The following is a 17,161-nucleotide window of genomic DNA, read 5'->3' as shown; positions in this document are numbered from 1 at the left end:
TGTCCTCACCTTCTTGAAGATCAAACTCAAAGCTCCTCCCACTTTGAAACCTCATTGAACTTCTCTTTAAATATGAGCTTTTCCACCCTCGAATTTCCCAGGAAACTCCATTTTTAGTTGCTCAAAAGGAACTTGCTGCTGCTGCTGCTGCGTCACTTCAGTCGTGTCCGACTCTGTGTGACCCCATAGACAGAAGCCCACCAGGGTCCCCCATCCCTGGGATTCTCCAGGCAAGAACACTGGAGTGGGTTGCCATTTCCTTCTCCAATGTGTGAAAGTGGAAAGTGAAAAGTGAAAGTGAAGTCGCTCAGTCGTGTCCGACCCTTAGCGACCCCACGGACTGCAGCTTACCAGGCTCCTCCATCCATGGGATTTTCTAGGCAAGAGTACTGGAGTGGCTTGCCATTGCCTTCTCCGCAAAAGGAACTTACCACACATTAATTTGTACTAGTAACAGGAGTAGTGGCTGCTGCCATTCACTGAGCATTTACTAAGTACTAGTTACCAGGGTAGTTATGTCAAATGTTAGTTGTTTTAGTTATATGAAAGATACTTCAATTTGCATGAATTAAAAATTATCAGAGGACAAGGTCACAGGGCAATGCTCCGCACCTTGTGATAACATTTATGCAGGATAAATGTATACAGAAGGAAAAGCTAAAGGTATGAGATCAAGATAACCCTTTTCCTTTTCAACTGTATCTAAACAACTATTGATTTTCCCATTTTCTAACTTTCTTGTAGGGATTTTAGCCAAATAAGGGGTTTAACGGGCTCATTATTCTTCTATACAGCAGCCCAAACCAGATCCACATTCCCACATGGGCACTGCCAGCTGATGCTGAGCAGTGGTGTCCTCAAGTACATACGTAGAATCAGTGTCCTTTTCTTTCTTCCGTATTCCAAAGGCCTTCCTTGTACGTTTTTTCAATCCTGTGGGAAAACAACAAAAGGTCAGAAAGTTTATTTTCAAATGTTCCTAGCAACATTCAAGTGAACTATTTTTAAAGTTGCAGCACATTAGTTAAATCTGAATGTTCAAAAAGCAGTGAAAGTTTCTTCATGTGTATGCATGTGTGTGTGTGTGTGTGCATATGTGTATGATTTATTATCATATTTTTCAACAGAGTTTATGAAGGACATGGCACTGTAAGCTCTTAGCACTATAAGCAATGTAAGAATATAAAAATGAGGCTTCCCTGGTAGCTCAGCAGTAAAGACTCCACCTGCTAATGTAGGAAATGTGGGTTTGATCCCAGATTCGGGAAGATCCTTCATGCTGCAGTGCAACTAAGCCCATTTGTCACAACTATTGAGCCTGTGCTCTAGAGCCCTGGTATCTCAACTACTGAAGCCCTCACCTAGAGCCCATAGCCCCCAACAAGAGAAGCCACTGCAACGAGAAGCCTGTAAATTGCACTTGGAGAGTAGGCCTGGCTTGCTGCAACTAGAAAAAAGCCCACAGAGCAATGAAGACCAAGTGAAGCCAAACCTAAATAAATAAATAAAATTATTTTTTTGAAAAAGAATATAAATAAATGGAAAGGAGATCAGGACCAAGTACAGAAAAGTTGGCAAGTTTTTCTTAAGACTATTGTTATTCGTTCTCGAAATAGACACTCTGCCAAGAAGCCCTACCACAGATTTAGAACAATAATTTCCAGGTTAGACATATTCTTGAGAACAGGATAGTTCCAAGACAGAAATCATGTAAACCACATGAGAGAGCCACATTGGCCTGACATCTTTGTATCCATATTCCCAATTCATCCTTTTCTACTTTCTCAGTTTGGTGGCTTTATTGAATTCTCTGAACATACCACAACATCTGTAATCCAACATCTCTTTTTTCCTTGTTTGGTCCTTACCACTGGCTGAAATGCTTTTCCTATCTTGTTGATATTTAGAACTTCCATACATGCTTCCAAGTCCCCATCAACTTCCACCTCCTCTGTGAGGGCCTCCTCATCTCAGTGTAGCCAGAAACCGACTGTCCTGTGCTCCCCTCAAATTTTGCTTTTATAGGTACTTACTTAGCAACTAAACGGCAATGATGTGTTATAATACAACAAATTACTCCACTTATTAGTTCCTATGTCAGTTTCCCTCATAGAGTGTAAGCCTTTCTAGGACAGAGGCCAAGGACATGCTCTCTACATCCTCTGCACCAAACACAGGAACCAGATAATATTTGTTGATTTAAAATGTCTTCTAGGAAGCATCATTCAGGTGCTATTGGAATAAGAAGGCTCCTTTCTTCCATCCTAGATAAACCAAGCCCAATCTTGTATCTTCCATTCTTGTCCTATCAAGGTTCTGTCCGGGATTCCCATCTCCTACATGTCCTGTAGCCGGTCAGACACTTCTCTCTATAGGACTTCCCTGGTAAGAATATAGGAGTGGGCTGCCATTTCCTCTTCCAGGGAGTCTTCCCGACCCAGGGTTCAAACCTGCATCTCCTGCATTGCAGGTGGATTCTTTACCACTGAGCCACTGGGGAAACCAGCTTCTCATGTTAGGGAGTCTTATTCAGATATATCATTGCCTATATATTTAAAACCTTAGACTTGTTACAGGTGGTTTGGAAATTTTTCTTCACAAGTTATATCTGGAAAAGTCACTGATGTTCAAATTTTGTTTGGCACTACCAGGTGGATCTGGAAAAGAAAATGGCTACCTATGCCAGTATTCTTCCCTGGAGAATTACATGGACAGAAGAACCTGGCAGGCTACAGTCCGTGGGGTTGCAAAGAGTCGAACATGACTAAGCGACTACCACTACCAGCTGGATTGGGCATCCCAGGTGGTTCAGTGGGTAAAGAATCCATATGCAATGCAGGAGACAATCCCTAGGTTGGGAAAATCCCCTGGAGGAGGGCACAGCAACCCATTCCAGTATTCTTGCCTGGAGAATCCCCACGGACAGAGGATCCTGGCGGGCTACAGTCCTTGGGGTTGCAAACAGTTGAACGTGACTGAAGCGACTGAGCACACATGCATGCTTCAGGTACATCAAAGGGAAAAACACTGCCAAATCAGAGATTTGATGTCATCTTCTAAAACATATGAATCAGCCCAGACCACTTGGATGATCTGAGTCATTCATTATCTGACTCTCAAGATACTACTCAAATATAATCTCCAAATGCCTCTGTTTGTCTAATTTTGCATTTGAACAGTCATTCCATTTAAGAGGTTTAGGTCTTTAAAATGTCAATGTTTGTTTTAAAAAAATCTCCTCCCACATTAAGCTATTCTCCATTACTCTCCACATGAGGTGTTCATAGAAAATTTACTGACATTTAAACTATCCACCCATTACATTTAGGAATACCTTCCCTCTGTCATTTTTAATTTTGAGTGTGAGAAACTTCTCACCTCTAATTGCCTTATTCCTTTTAGGGACAAAATTATCATTTTCTTCCTATAATTTTTCTTGATCTTTAAGTCTCTTCACTGGCTTCTCCATGCTTCTAATTCAACTTTGGGGGTCCCAGTGCATGCTATATTCACTGGTCAATATTGGTTTTTATAGGATTATAAAACAAATGTTATTATTATCTTATGTTTTCAAATTAATTTAGTTCCTCTAACTTGACTATGAGATAAGAGATAGCATGTCCTACCAAACAGATGAGAAAATACAGACAAATTCCAGTAATTCTTGTATTAAATTAGTAACAGAACAGGCAATAGAAGTTTTCCATAGATTCTATCCTGTTTTTGACCACCAAATTTGGATAATAGCCAGTATGAACTAGGTCATGAGTTGTCCATTTTCCAGTGAAAAGTGCTCTGGTTCAGGCTTCAGGAGACAGAGTCCATAGCCAGCATCATTTCTAATTGTATAGATGACTATGAGTTACTTTTTTTTTTTTGTATTTCCATCTCTCAGTTTACACCAAATCAGCCAGCAACAAGGAATGAAAGAATTTGCACATATTCACAAAATGCAAAGCCATTCTGTAGTTTTAGTTTCAATGGAAGTCATATTTCCCATATGTAGAATACATTCTCATATATGGAATATATACAGAAATACACCAGAGTTGTGACATTCCAGAAAAACAAAACTAATCAAGCTGTTGAATAAGAGAAAACACTGAAAACATTTACCCCTTGAAAGATGGAAAGATGTGAGAAATTTAGAAAACTATAAAGAAAATTCTGAAAGACAAAAGAATATGAAATAGAAAAGTTATTCATATCTTAATAGTTCTTTGAGAAGACGCAGGAAGAAACAATCATACCAAATGAACTAAAAGTGAATGGAAAGGTGTGTTCAAGTCTTTTGAGAGTTTATTTAAAAATATTCAAAGAGCATGTACTTGTCCACACTGCTATATTTAAAATGGATAACCAACAAGGACCTACTATATAGCACATGGGACTCTGCTGAATGTTATGTGGCAGCCTGGATAGGAGGGGGGTTTGAGGGAGAATGGATACATGTATATTTATGGCTGAATTCCTACCCTGTTCACTTGAAACTATCACAACATCGCTAATTGGATATACCCCAATACAAAAGAAAAAGTTTTAAAAAATATCCAAAGAAATTCTTCAAAAGAGAATAAGGATAGTCAAAGATCTTATAGTAGTAACAAGCTTAAGACACCACATATGGTAACACAATAAGCTTAAAAAACACTATATCCAATGATTTTTTTCACTTCTGACTCCCAAACTACATGAAAGTTTTAAAGTGAATTTCTACAGTATAATTATCCTTAGGCTGGGTCATGAATTTTTGTCAATTATTCTTTACCAAAAATGGAAGGGAAAAAATCAAGTGTCTTTGAGAAATGAAGTAACTAACTTTTCCCTTGCCAATGTCTAAACAAAGATTTCTAAAGAAGAAGAATTTTAATGTTCTGATGATCTGAGGCTAGGACAGTCCTCTTCCAAGCTATGGAGCTAAGAGCATCCTCCCATGTGCATGCAGAACTGGGTCAGGCACACGGAAGTCTGGCCTGTGCCTGCAGAATCTCTCCATCTCAATTAGATTCCTTCAGCCTCCTCTGGTATTATGGGAGAAGCTAGTAAAGTCTGGGAATTAAAACAGCAAAGTTTAAAAATAGACTGATTTTTAAGGTGGTAGGACATTTTATTTCAAGATAGGTAGTCCTGGATATGATGTTACAAGGTAATGAAACAGCAAAAATGCAGAAACTGACAATAGCGACAGCACAAATATATAGAGTCATATTTGTAGCTACCAAAACTGAGGTCCAGCCTAAGGGTTGGGTACCAGCTGCTTTGCGTTTGTTGACTCATTTAAATTTCTTACAAGCCTTGTGAAAAAGTAGAAGGTATTTTCTTTGCAAATGAGGAGCCTGAGGGTTTACCTGAGTTAGGTTTTATTTATCATCATCTCTAGGGGTGGGTAATGGAGGTTCTTTACCCACGGATTCCCAGAGTTCTGCTGGACTGTGTCCTAATTTTCTTTAAATCCGCTCCTTGGGGGGCAATTTCATTCATTGATCATTCACGGTTTCCTTTTCCATCTATATGTAGATGAATCCTAAATCCATAGGTCAGACCCAGTACTATTTCCTGAGCTGCTAGATATACAGTACTTTTGATCATACTCAAGCTTCTATAAATAGGCATCATATTTCTTTGAAAGCCTTTAGGTGCTACCTTATGCATATGTAATCAAACCTTTAAAGGCATGTCCAATCACTTACTTTACAAGTATTTTCTGAATAAATCCCCCTTAAAATGAAACAGTTCTCCATGAACAAATGGATTAAAAAAAAATGTGGTGTACCCATACAATGTAATGTTATTTGGCAAATTCATTGTTAACAGGAAACAGAGTAGAAGTTGCCAGGGGTGAGGAAGAGGGGGAAAGAGGAGTGACTGCCTAGCTGGTATGGAGTTTCCTTCTAGGATGGTATGAAAGTTCAGGAACTATATAGTGCCGATGGCTCCTCAACACTGAGAATGTACTGAATACACTTTAACACGGCCAAAATGGTAAATTCTGTCATGGATGTTTCATCACAATAAAAAAGAAACTGAATAATTCAAGCCAGATTATTCTGTGACCAAGGGGAGAAAGATAGGAGGGAGCAAAGAAGAAAAGAAAGAGACAAGGCGGTTTGGCTTAAAAGTTTGGGATCTTTTTTTTTCCTTTTTATTTATTTTTGTGCTAAAGTTGTCAATATTTAGTAAAGAAACTGGGAGGTATAATCTGTCTTCATGATGACCTTCACTATCAAGAAACTGGTATGTCCATGAAAACTGATAACTACAACTAAACCTGCAGCACTTCTTTCTCATGTAACAGACGTTTACAAAAATCTTATCATGAACACATTTTTAATGTTCCTTTCAGCTTTTCTCATCAGATCACAATGTTATGCTAACCCCTACTAGATGGTAAGCTCCATGAAGTTAGCCACTCCACTATGTAATAGATGTCTGTCTTTATTTTCATTGCCCCATAGTGGTTCTCAAATAGAATATTCCTTAAAATAATTCACTCAGTTGTAATAACATAAAGGCATTATTTCTCATCTCTTTTTCAAACTGTAGGTCAGACCACTGGAAGCTTATGAAATCAATTTGTTAGGGTGAAACCTTCATTCCAAAATGAAATAGAAGACAAAAATCAAGTGTGAATTGCCCGCAGAAAGGATGAAGACTATATCATGAAATTCGTGGTCTCAGTTATGTGAGTGGTCAATGTTTGCAAACAGAGTGACCATGTAAAATACATTTATGATAGCTCCAAAATGTACGAAAGTGTTTAAAAATAACTTTAAAAAGTCTTTTAAATTTAAAACACAAATGACTATGTTCACTAATGTTCTTCTCTGAAATGTCTTTGAACTAATTATATTTTTAAATTAGATAACTTAAAACTTAGACAGCATATAATTAAAAAACAGAGACATTACTTTGTCCACAAAGGCCCGTCTAGTCAAGGTTATGGTTTTTCCAGTGGTCATATATGGATGTGAGAGTTGGACTGTGAAGAAAGCTGATCGCCGAAGAATTGATGCTTTTGAACTGTGGTGCTGGAGAAGACTCTTGAGAGTCCCTTGGGCTGCAAGGAGTTCCAACCAGTCCATTCTAAAGGAGATTAGTCCTAGGTGTTCATTGGAAGGACTGATGCTAAAGGTGAAACTCCAACACTTTGGCCACCTCATGCAAAGAGTTGACTCACTGGAAAAGAGATGCTGGGAGGAATTGGGGGCGGGAGGAGAAGGGAATGACAGACGATGAGATGGCTGGATGGCATCACCGACTTGATGGACATGAATTTGAGTGAACTCCGGGAGTTGATGATGGACAGGGAGGCCTGGTGTGCTGCAATTCATGGGGTTGCAAAGAGTCAGACACGACTGAGTGACTGAACTGAACCTTAGAACTTAAGGATTCTAGAATACCTTAGAATCTAAAGATACCTTAGAACTTCCTTACTTTGAGTATAAAGCTCTGCAGGTGAAGAAGAAATAGTACAGCAAAAGATTCCCTTTATCACTTTTCTTTCCTCTCAAGCATAACTAACTGTTCTGTAGGGATTCTTTAAGTAAACACTAAATTCTAAATTTAGCCTTTAAATGTTACACAGGAAATAGAATTTTTAAGAAGGACCTTCCAAAAAAGAATTTGGTCTCAATGCTCTGCTTTATCTTAGATAAAACATCAAAATCTGATACTCAAAATAAACCACAGAGTTTTTGCTTGGTTAGTTTCATGTCTCCTATTTTTAAAAATTACTCTTGAAATATTTTCCCTAAAAATAAAGACTAGTTCTTTAGATGGACAGATTGAGATAACAGACCTGGAGCTGAGATCAAAATAGGATAAATCAAGGTGTAAGCATCCTGTAGGCAATAGCTGAGGACTAACCACACAGAACACAGATGTTGCTCTTCACCAGAGATGCTGCCACACAGGATTGTAAGTGCAGAGTTCTGCCAGCACCTCCTCCTTTCTCTCCTTGTACTGAATTCTTACCATTCCACTGCTAGCTGGTAAGACAAGAGGTCAAAGGTAGAGTGGTCACCATCATCAGCAAGTTGGTAGCAAGTTGGTCTATCTCCCAGCTATCTTAAAGGGGCTGGGGGAAGGGAAGAGATGTGGAACTACTTTTTATTACCTTTCTCACTCATGTTCTGGAGGCTCAGGTGGTAAAGAATCTGCCTGCAATGCAGGAGACCCAGGTTCTATCCCTGGGTCAGGAAGAGCTCCTGGAGAAGGGAAAATGGCAACCCACTCCAGTATTCTTGCCTGGAGAATTTGGACAGAGGAACCTGGTAAGTTACAGTCCACTGGGTCACAGTCAGATAGGACCGAGCGACTAACACTTTCATTTTTCACTCATGTCACAGTCTTGGTTACATACTGCTTTCACTAACAGCTCTTAATTATGGTGTTAAACACCCCATATAAGCACATTGCTTTCAAAATTGTTGAAAAGGTGGCACTTCTGGAGATCATGTTCCTGGGGTATATCTGGTCCTTCTGCTTCCTACCCCTTACAAGCAGTGCTTTTGAGCAGAGCTTGGACAAAGGAAAGGGCTTGGGCACAAGGCTAGCTCTAAGAGTGACCTTTGGAAGAAAGAGGAGCACTGGAAGGAGAGGGTGGCAATGACAATTGTTTAAGGTTGGTATGTAAAACACAGTTCATAGAGGAATACAAACCATCTCATTATCTGCTTCAGAAGCATGAAGACACACCTCCCAGAAGCAGGGCAGGAGACGTGGTAGAAGGGAACAGAATACATGGCCTACTTTGGAATCTGGAGATCTGGGATCATATCTCAATTTGACTTCTTACTGGCTGTCATTTGCAGCAAAACTTACAGACACCATGAGAGGAATTGTGTTAATTTCAGTATAAGATTCATGTCTTCACAGGACATGAGGTTTGGAGGAACAACCTTAGTTTTCCTCTCTGTAATCCCTGGAAGTAAGGGTAAGGCAGCACTGGTTCACTAGGTCCTTCAAATGTGCCAGGCACTAGGCTAAACTTTTTTCAAAATTAGCCAACTGACCTATTTAAAACACTAAAAGATGATGCAGTTAAATGTTGTACTCAATATGCCAGCAAATTTGGAAAACGCAGAAGTTGCCACAGGACTGGAAAAGGTCAGTTTTCATTCCAATCCCAAAGAAGGGCAATGCCAAAGAATGTTCAAAGTACCATACAACTGTGCTCATTTCACGTGTTAGCAAGGTCATGCTCAAAATCCTTCAAGTTAGTCTTCAACAATATGTAAACCAAGAAATTCCAGATGTACATGCTAGATTAGAAAAGGCAGAGGAACCACAGATCAAATTACCAACATCAGTTGGATCATAGAAAAAGTAAGAGCATTCCAGAAAAATATCTCCTTCTGCTTCACTGGCTATGCTAAAACTTTTAACTGTGTGGATCACAACAAACTGTGGAAAATTCTTAAAGAGATGGGAATACCAGACCGCCTGACCTGCCTCCTGAGAAACCTGTATGTAAGTCAATAAGCAACAGTTAGAATGGGACATGGAACAGACTAGTTCAGAATTGGGAAAGGTATCTGACAGGGCTGTATATTGTAACCCTGCTTATTTAACTTATATGCAGAGTACATCATGTGGAATGTCAGGCTGGATGAATCCCAAGCTGGAATCAAGATTGCTGGGAGAAATATCAATAACCTCAGCTATGCAGGTGATACCACCCAATGGCAGAAAGTGAAGAAGAACTAAAGAGCCTTTTTGATGAAGGTGAAAGAGGAGAGTGAAAAAGTTGGCTTAAAACTCAACATTCAGAAAACTAAGATCATGGCATCTAGTCCCATCACTTCATGACAAAAAGATGGGGAAAAAACGGAAACAGTGAGAGACTTTATTTTCTTGGGCTTCAAAATCATTGAGTTTGGTGACTGTGGCCATGAAATTAAAAGATGCTTGCTCCTTGGAAGAAAAGCTAGACATCGTATTAAAAAGCAGAGATGTCACTTTGCTGACAAAGGTCCATCTAGTCAAAGCTCTGGTTTTTCCAGTAGTCATATATGGATGTTAGAGTTGGACCATAAAGAAGGCTGAGCACTGAAGAACTGATGCTTTCAAACTGGGTGCTGGAGAAGAGTCTTGAGAGTCCCTTGAAAAGCAAGGAGATTAAACCAGTCAATCCTGAAGGAAATCAACCCTGAATATTCATTGGAGGAACTGATGCTGAAGCTGAAGTGCCAGTACTCTAGCCACCTGATGCAAAGTGTCTACTCATTAGTACCCTGAGTTGGGCAAGATTGAAGGCAGAAGAAGGGAGCGACGGAGTATGAGATGGCTGGATGGCATCACTGACTCAATGGAGATGAGTTTGAGCAAGCTCCGTGAGATGGCAAAGGACAGGGAAGACTGGCGTGCTGCAGTCCATGGAGTTGCAAACAGTCAGACATGACTTAGTGACTGAACAACAACAACCCTGTCAACAAGCCCAGACCTTATTACTAACCCCTACGGTGTGGACTAAGAGATAGACTTGAAGCGATTAAGTTCCTTTTCCAAGATCATCAAACAAAAAAATTAGGTAAGATCAGGATTTTTGAGCCAAGTCTGCATGTCTTTAAGCCAAGCAACTTCTTATTGGGTGGTCCTGATGTTTCTTGCAGTACCCAGGCCAATGCCTAGTACAGGGTGGACACACCATCCGTGTTTGTTGAACACTTTTTTAAAAAATTCACTGAATGTTTGTATAATTATTAAAGCAAAAACCAAGCGGCTTTTCTGGATTTTTGCAATCTATATTCCATTAATGTTTAGTTTTTGGATATCTGTGTATTTAGAGGTATCAGGGGAGAGGAGAAGGAGCCCTAAACTGCATGGGGTGGACCTATCTGAAGACATGTGCATTAAGGCAAGGAACAGAGACTCACCACATTTTTAGGTGAAGAACATATACAACAGCACATTGAAAAGCTCAATTTAGCCCAAAACACACCGAATAAATAAAGACCAAATAGATGCAATTTTTTAAGTACTTAAGATGTTTTAGGAAATCTGTCAGGAACTTCCCTATCTTAACACATCCTTACAAAGTAGGAGCTATTATGTTACTGATTACATATCATGGTTCATGAGGAGTGACTGGAGCCAGGCCACACAGGTGGTAATTGACAGACATCATTCAGAGTACCCTCTGCCTGACTTCAGAGCCTGTGCCCTTCATGTCTTTGGAATATCTTTCTGTTAGTTCACAATTTGTTTTGCCCTCTTATCTAAAACAAGAGCGAAAGCAAACATAAAACCTTAATTGTTTTTAAATTGAAAGACATTTTTAGGGAAATTAGGTAGGACATTAGTTAAGCACAAAGACAATATTTTGCATACTTACATCTTTGTGTGCTACCCAGTGAACATAAGGAGACCCAATAAATGTTTGCTAAATGAATTATTTCTGTGATAAACATGAATTCTCCGCTGAAGTCTCCGTCAGCTTGAGGGGTTACTCAAAGGTGAATTGCATGTAATGGAATTACTTATTTTCTCCAGGAACTCAGGCCAAACATTTGGTCTCAGTAATAAAAAACAGGCAAATTTAATTGCCCTGGGCATAATGCCGCGTATTGACAGCGACTCTCACTGGTAATATCTATTCATTATGATGACCACTGTATTTCTGTCAGGAAAGATTAAAATACTTTGTGTATTAGCTCTTCCTCTAAGTTTTAAATATAGGTACTATAAGCCAATTCAGATTCTTTGTCTTAAGAAGTTCTTACAGAAAAATTTAAGACCAGTTAAGAAGAAAGCCAGTTCCTCCCATGATTTTTTATATTTATGATTTTCAGCATCAAGACTACTGCCTAAGATATGGGAGATGCTTAATAAAGGCAAGTACCAGGGAATATGAAGTTCAATGTCAAGTTCAATGTCAAGCAGTACTTGGCATAGTCAGTTAACAAATGTTTGTTGATTGATCTACGCATTTGCCATTTTAACCCAAATTATTCAAAACTGGTGGGCATGTGCTCTTCAGTCTGAATGCTTTACCTTCATTTTTATGTGACTCAAAGGAAATCCAGGTGATCTTTGTACTTAGTGAGTACAGAGCCTCTTTATAAAATAGCATCCTTTCATTCTGAGCTGAGTCTATTCTCAGAAATATGCATGTTAATGACACACTCCATTAGAACTGGATTGCGAAAGAGGCTGATGTGGATGGCACCTTGAAGATCAGGTTTAATATATGGGAGTTCAGGTTAGTGCACTAAAATGGAGATGGCCATAAGACAATTAAGACTTCAAGGGCTAAAAATAATAATGATTTTTAAGGAACATGGACATGGTGACATGGAAGAAAATGTTGAAACAAAAATGGTCATGAAACAGGCTTGCCGCAAAAGGACCTAAATTTGCTATGTCAATACCACTGCAATGAAGGAGTTGAGTGAAAATGGGAAGAGTTTTGAGCAGGTGAACAATTTCTATTAAGCATTAAATAATGGACATGAGTTTGAGTGAACTCCAGGAGTTGGTGATGGACAGGGAGGCCTGGCGTGCTGTGATTGATGGGGTCGCAAAGAGTCGGACACGACTGAGCGACTGAACTGAACTGAACTGAACTGATAGTAATGAGGTGAGCTTTCCTGGTGGCTCAGTGGTAAAGAATTTATCTGCAGTGCAGCAGAGGCAAGTTCAGTTCCTGAGTCAGGAAGATCCCCTGGAGAAGGAAATGGCAATCCACTCCAGTATTCTTGCTTGGGAAATCCCATGGACAGTGAAGCCTAGCAGACTACAGTCCGTGGGGTCACGAAAGAGTCAGAGAGGACTTAAGGATTAAACAACAACAGTAACAAGATCCACAGGAAACATACATAGTTGTAAAAAAATGTAGGAGCTTTGAGTTCTGAAAAGCTTTTGTTCAAATCCCATCGTCACTGCCTCCTGGGGCAAATTACACAACCTGAGTCTCAGTTTTCTCATCGATTACAAAAGGTGTTTGTAAAGTTTCAGTAGGTGAAAAGGCTTTATATCTTACCTAAAATATATATTGTATATTACTTTATGCAGATTTCTCTCGCTTTTTTTTTTTTTTTGCAGTTTTGATAGTTACAAAGCAATGAGAAATCAGCTATTCTAACAGATTACTTAAAAGTAACTAAATGACTGACTTCAGCAGTTACAGCATCTCCATTGCTCTATTCCTTTAGAAATAAAAGTGAAGTCGCTCAGTTGTGTCCAACACTTTGCAATCCCATGGACTGTAGTCTACCAGGCTTCTCAGTCCATGGGACTTTCCAGGCAAGAGTATTGCAGTGGGTTGCCATTTCCTTCTCCAGGGGATCTTCCAGGCCCAGGGATCGAACCCAGGTCTCCTGCATTGCAGGCAGATGCTTTACCCTCTGAGCAGAACATCAAATCTGAAAATAATAAAAATTTCAAAATCTCAAGGTTTTCCTGGTTACAGCTATAAAAACCAAACCAAGATCAAGAAATGGAATTTACTGACATCTATCATAAAATTTCCCCTGGAGAAGGAAATGGCAAGCCACTCCAGTATTCTCGCCTGTAAAATCCCATGGACAGAGAAACCTGGCAGGGTACAGTCCATGGGGTCACAAAGAGTTGGACATAACTGAGCAACTGAACACACACACATCATAAAAGATAAGGGGGAGAGGGTTTGATACTCACAGTAAGAAACACAACTATCTCCTGAAGCAGGAAAATAGGACATCATTGGTGAAGGCTTTACTGTGTGCAAATCTATTACAAACTCTAATCAGCTGGTCATCCCAGCATGATTGAAAGTAGGCCAGTGTTACTCTTACTTGGGTTGGCAGTATATAGAATTTGTTTTCTGCTTCTTGCCAGATAGGGAGAATAATACTTCAAGCACCAGTGAAATTAATTTGACCTCTTTCATGAGAACCTTGTTCTGTAAATGATTTTCCTCTTCTCTTTCTCTCTCTCACTCTTTCTCCCTATATCCACTGACACTCTTCTCTCCCTTCCATCTCCATTCCCTCCCCAGCCTGACAATGACAAGTAGACAGAACTGAAGTTAATGATCCTGCACAGAAGGACTCTGATTTTCAGGCATAAACAGAAAAATTCAATTGAATTGTAATTCACCAAATCTTATTTGCATAAAACTCCATTTTCAACAAGAATATAAACCCAAAAGCAAGTAAACTGCACAAAAACAGAAATACTTTTCATATTCTCTCTCTTTTTAATATTTCATCCAGAAAGAAAGAGGCAAGTCCTTTGGTAAAATCTCTGTAAATTTTTAGTATATGTGGCATTTAGCACTGTGAATTAAATTCTTCAAAAGTGCATTTTAAAAAGAAAGCTGGAACATGTCCTATATAGAATCATTTTGGTTTCATTCTAACCTACTACTTGGAGGCAGAGAGGTGAACAAAGGGAAAGAGATTTACATGGCATGGCCAACTCAATACATCACAGCTATTAGCCAGCTTTGTTTAGCGAGAAACCATGGAGCCTGCTTCTAAAAAGGAATGCAAATGGTTTAAAAAGTTAAAAACACAAAAGTATGGAGTTATTTTTTTTTTTAAAAAAGAAGGCCAGTTATCAGAGGAACATATACAAAATAAAGGTTAAAAGGGAACTAAGTTCAGAATTTAGGTCTAATTTCTTTTGAGAGGTCTCTAGAATACATGTGGATTGATTCTAAGATTTATACTAACAATAGTCATTATCATCATCATTCACCTATCTATTCACCGATCCTCTGTACTTCTGTCCACTCACCCACCCATCTATCCTTTGGCTATAATTTCCAATAGGTAATAATGTTCACTGTCGTGAAATTATGCCTATTGGATAATATAAATCTATCAAGTTGTGATGAAAACCTGCTCTCTTTTAGTCTGTTCTCACTGGAGGTAGAAAATATCAAGTCAGTCCTCTTGGAAAGTTAACCCTTGGTAGGTATGATGATTTATTAAGCCATTGCCTCAGCATCTTGGTAGGCTTAGCAGTCATATTATTGTTCCCATGTTTTATTTATGGATCTTATAATCTAATCACTTAAATTCATGTCTATTGGTCTACCAATGATTCTCTGATTCTAGGTCCTCATTACCTAGGAAGCTCAGATGGTAACTTTTCCCATCACTGGTCAGTAGTCTCTTTACCAATTTCTCGATGTTGGGCAGGCAGATAACTCTAGCCTTTTATTAAATGCCCCAAGTCCTGCTAGCTTTCGAGTATTTGGAATCACCATCAGAAGACCTCACCTTCTCATTTGGTGGTTGATAGAATAGGGATATGCTGGACATCTGTCATGTGCCATGGATGCTTCTGGACTAGAGATATAGTACCTAATATGATGCTTGAATTATGTGAGGTCAAAGATCAGTTATTAAAACCTTAAAACATTCTCCTTCAATTAAGTACTTGTCATCCACTTTGGCATGTCCTTGCCAATTCATGGATGAGACAGGCATGCATAACTGTGTGGTGTTTAAGATGAAGAGTGACATGAGATGAGGATGTCAGGGGCCAGATTATACAGGCTTTTGAAGGTCAAGTTAAGGACTTTAGATTTTAAAGTGCAATGGGCAAACATTGAAAGCACTGGAGCAGGAAAGTGACATCATCTAAATATCTTTTTTTTTTCTCTACAAGCAATGTGAATTGCTTAGTATCAGAGAGCTCCAATAGTAATTTGTATAATGGTCACTGTGATGTGCTAAATAAATAAGTTGTCTATTCTAGATCATTAAAAGACACAATTACACTGATGTACCAATTATTTGAAAACCAGCATTAGAAGCGGGTTCTGTTTAGAAACTCTAACTAAAATATTTATCAGAATAGCTAAATATCTGAGCATTTCTCACCACTAAAGAGTTTACCATTTATGACAGTATGACTCACTGGAAAAGACTCTGATGCTGGGAAGGACTGGGGGCGGGAGGAGATGGGGACGACAGAGAATGAGATGGCTGGATGGCATCACTGACTCCGTGGACATGAGTTTGAGTGAACTCCGGGAGTTGGTGATGGACAGGGAGGCCTGGCGTGCTGTGATTCATGGGGTCGCAAAGAGTCAGAAACGACTGAGCAACTGAACTGAACTGAAGTATACAAAATTTGACAATCCTAATTGAGATTCAAACTAATTCAGAGCCTTCAAACTAATGAAACTCCCATAACTCCTGAACTCAAACTCCCTGAATATACTTTACCATATTGCTTGATTATATGTGAGTGGGCAACATAAGTGTGCATAAATAAATATACAATAAAATTAAAAAAGAATATATGTATATACGTAAGAGAGAAAGAGAGATCAAGAGAGCCAGAGAGAGAGAGAAAGCCAGAGAGAGAGAGAGAGCATGCACAAACTATTTCTCATGGTGTTCTAGAATACAGAATTTTTTAAAGTTTGAGTATGGTTTTTGTTTCTATTCCTATGCTAAATATATCTCACTACTTTCTAAATTTCTAGAACAGTGTCATGAACCCCTATTTGGCTGAATAGCATTCCCCCAACAATCTGGGTCACATTCCCAGTGACACTAATACCATTTCAAGCTGAAATTGGGCTTTCAGCATTTTGATTAAACTTTCTGCTAAGTACTCTAAGAAGACTTTTTGATTTATGAGACTATAACCTCAAAGGCAGAAGAAGGTAAAAGGTGACTTTAATAATGATAGAGAAACCAAAACAAAACAGAAAAAAGTCATTAGAAATGGGGTTTATAGAAGGAACACCAAGATCCAAATGCCGAGTCTGAATTAAGTTAATTATGTGGTACTTTCCACAAATGTATGTTGTTCTTCCTGGAACAGACACATTTACAAGGGTAATTCTATGCGAAATTCAAAAGTTTGCTAGCATCCTAGTTAGGCTGCCCCAGATATTCCTCCTCTAAAATGCCTTTGAAAATGGTGTGTGGCTCCACACTCTTTTCTGCAGTCACCTAAACACAAGCACACACCCTGTCCACTACCACCATTTTGTTTATGTAGAGCCCGTTCAATCCCCCCTCCCCAGGATTTAAGCAGAATTAAATCTGCTCTAATTAAACCTACCAGAAGACAGATCTCCTTGCTTAGGCCGGCATTTCAGACCTGGTCTATCATATTTCTCTAGTTTTATCTGTCACTATTACTCTGTAAATAGTCTGCTCTGTAACCGAATGAAAATTCTCCTCATTCCCTAGACGGGTGTGCACGTCTG

The 17,161-nt window shown here is 39.1% G+C and overlaps 1 protein-coding gene across 6 annotated transcripts in view; it reads right to left on the bottom strand.

Moving 5' to 3' along the window:
* The window catches only part of SGIP1 (SH3GL interacting endocytic adaptor 1), a 232,138-nt gene that overhangs the window by 135,226 nt on the left and 79,751 nt on the right, over positions 1 to 17,161 (bottom strand). For all 6 annotated transcript variants that reach the window (XM_055404071.2, XM_088835365.1, XM_088835361.1 and 3 more), the window contains one exon: positions 870 to 933. In XM_055404071.2, coding sequence (XP_055260046.1) covers positions 870 to 933 — 64 coding nt within the window. The remainder of the gene's footprint in view (positions 1 to 869; positions 934 to 17,161) is intronic.

The sequence above is a fragment of the Moschus berezovskii genome, chromosome 4, assembly GCF_049115385.1.
Source record: "Moschus berezovskii isolate FMDL1 chromosome 4, NW_MosBer_1.0, whole genome shotgun sequence".
Taxonomy (NCBI): domain Eukaryota; kingdom Metazoa; phylum Chordata; class Mammalia; order Artiodactyla; family Moschidae; genus Moschus; species Moschus berezovskii.
This window is presented reverse-complemented; position numbering and strand designations above follow the sequence as displayed.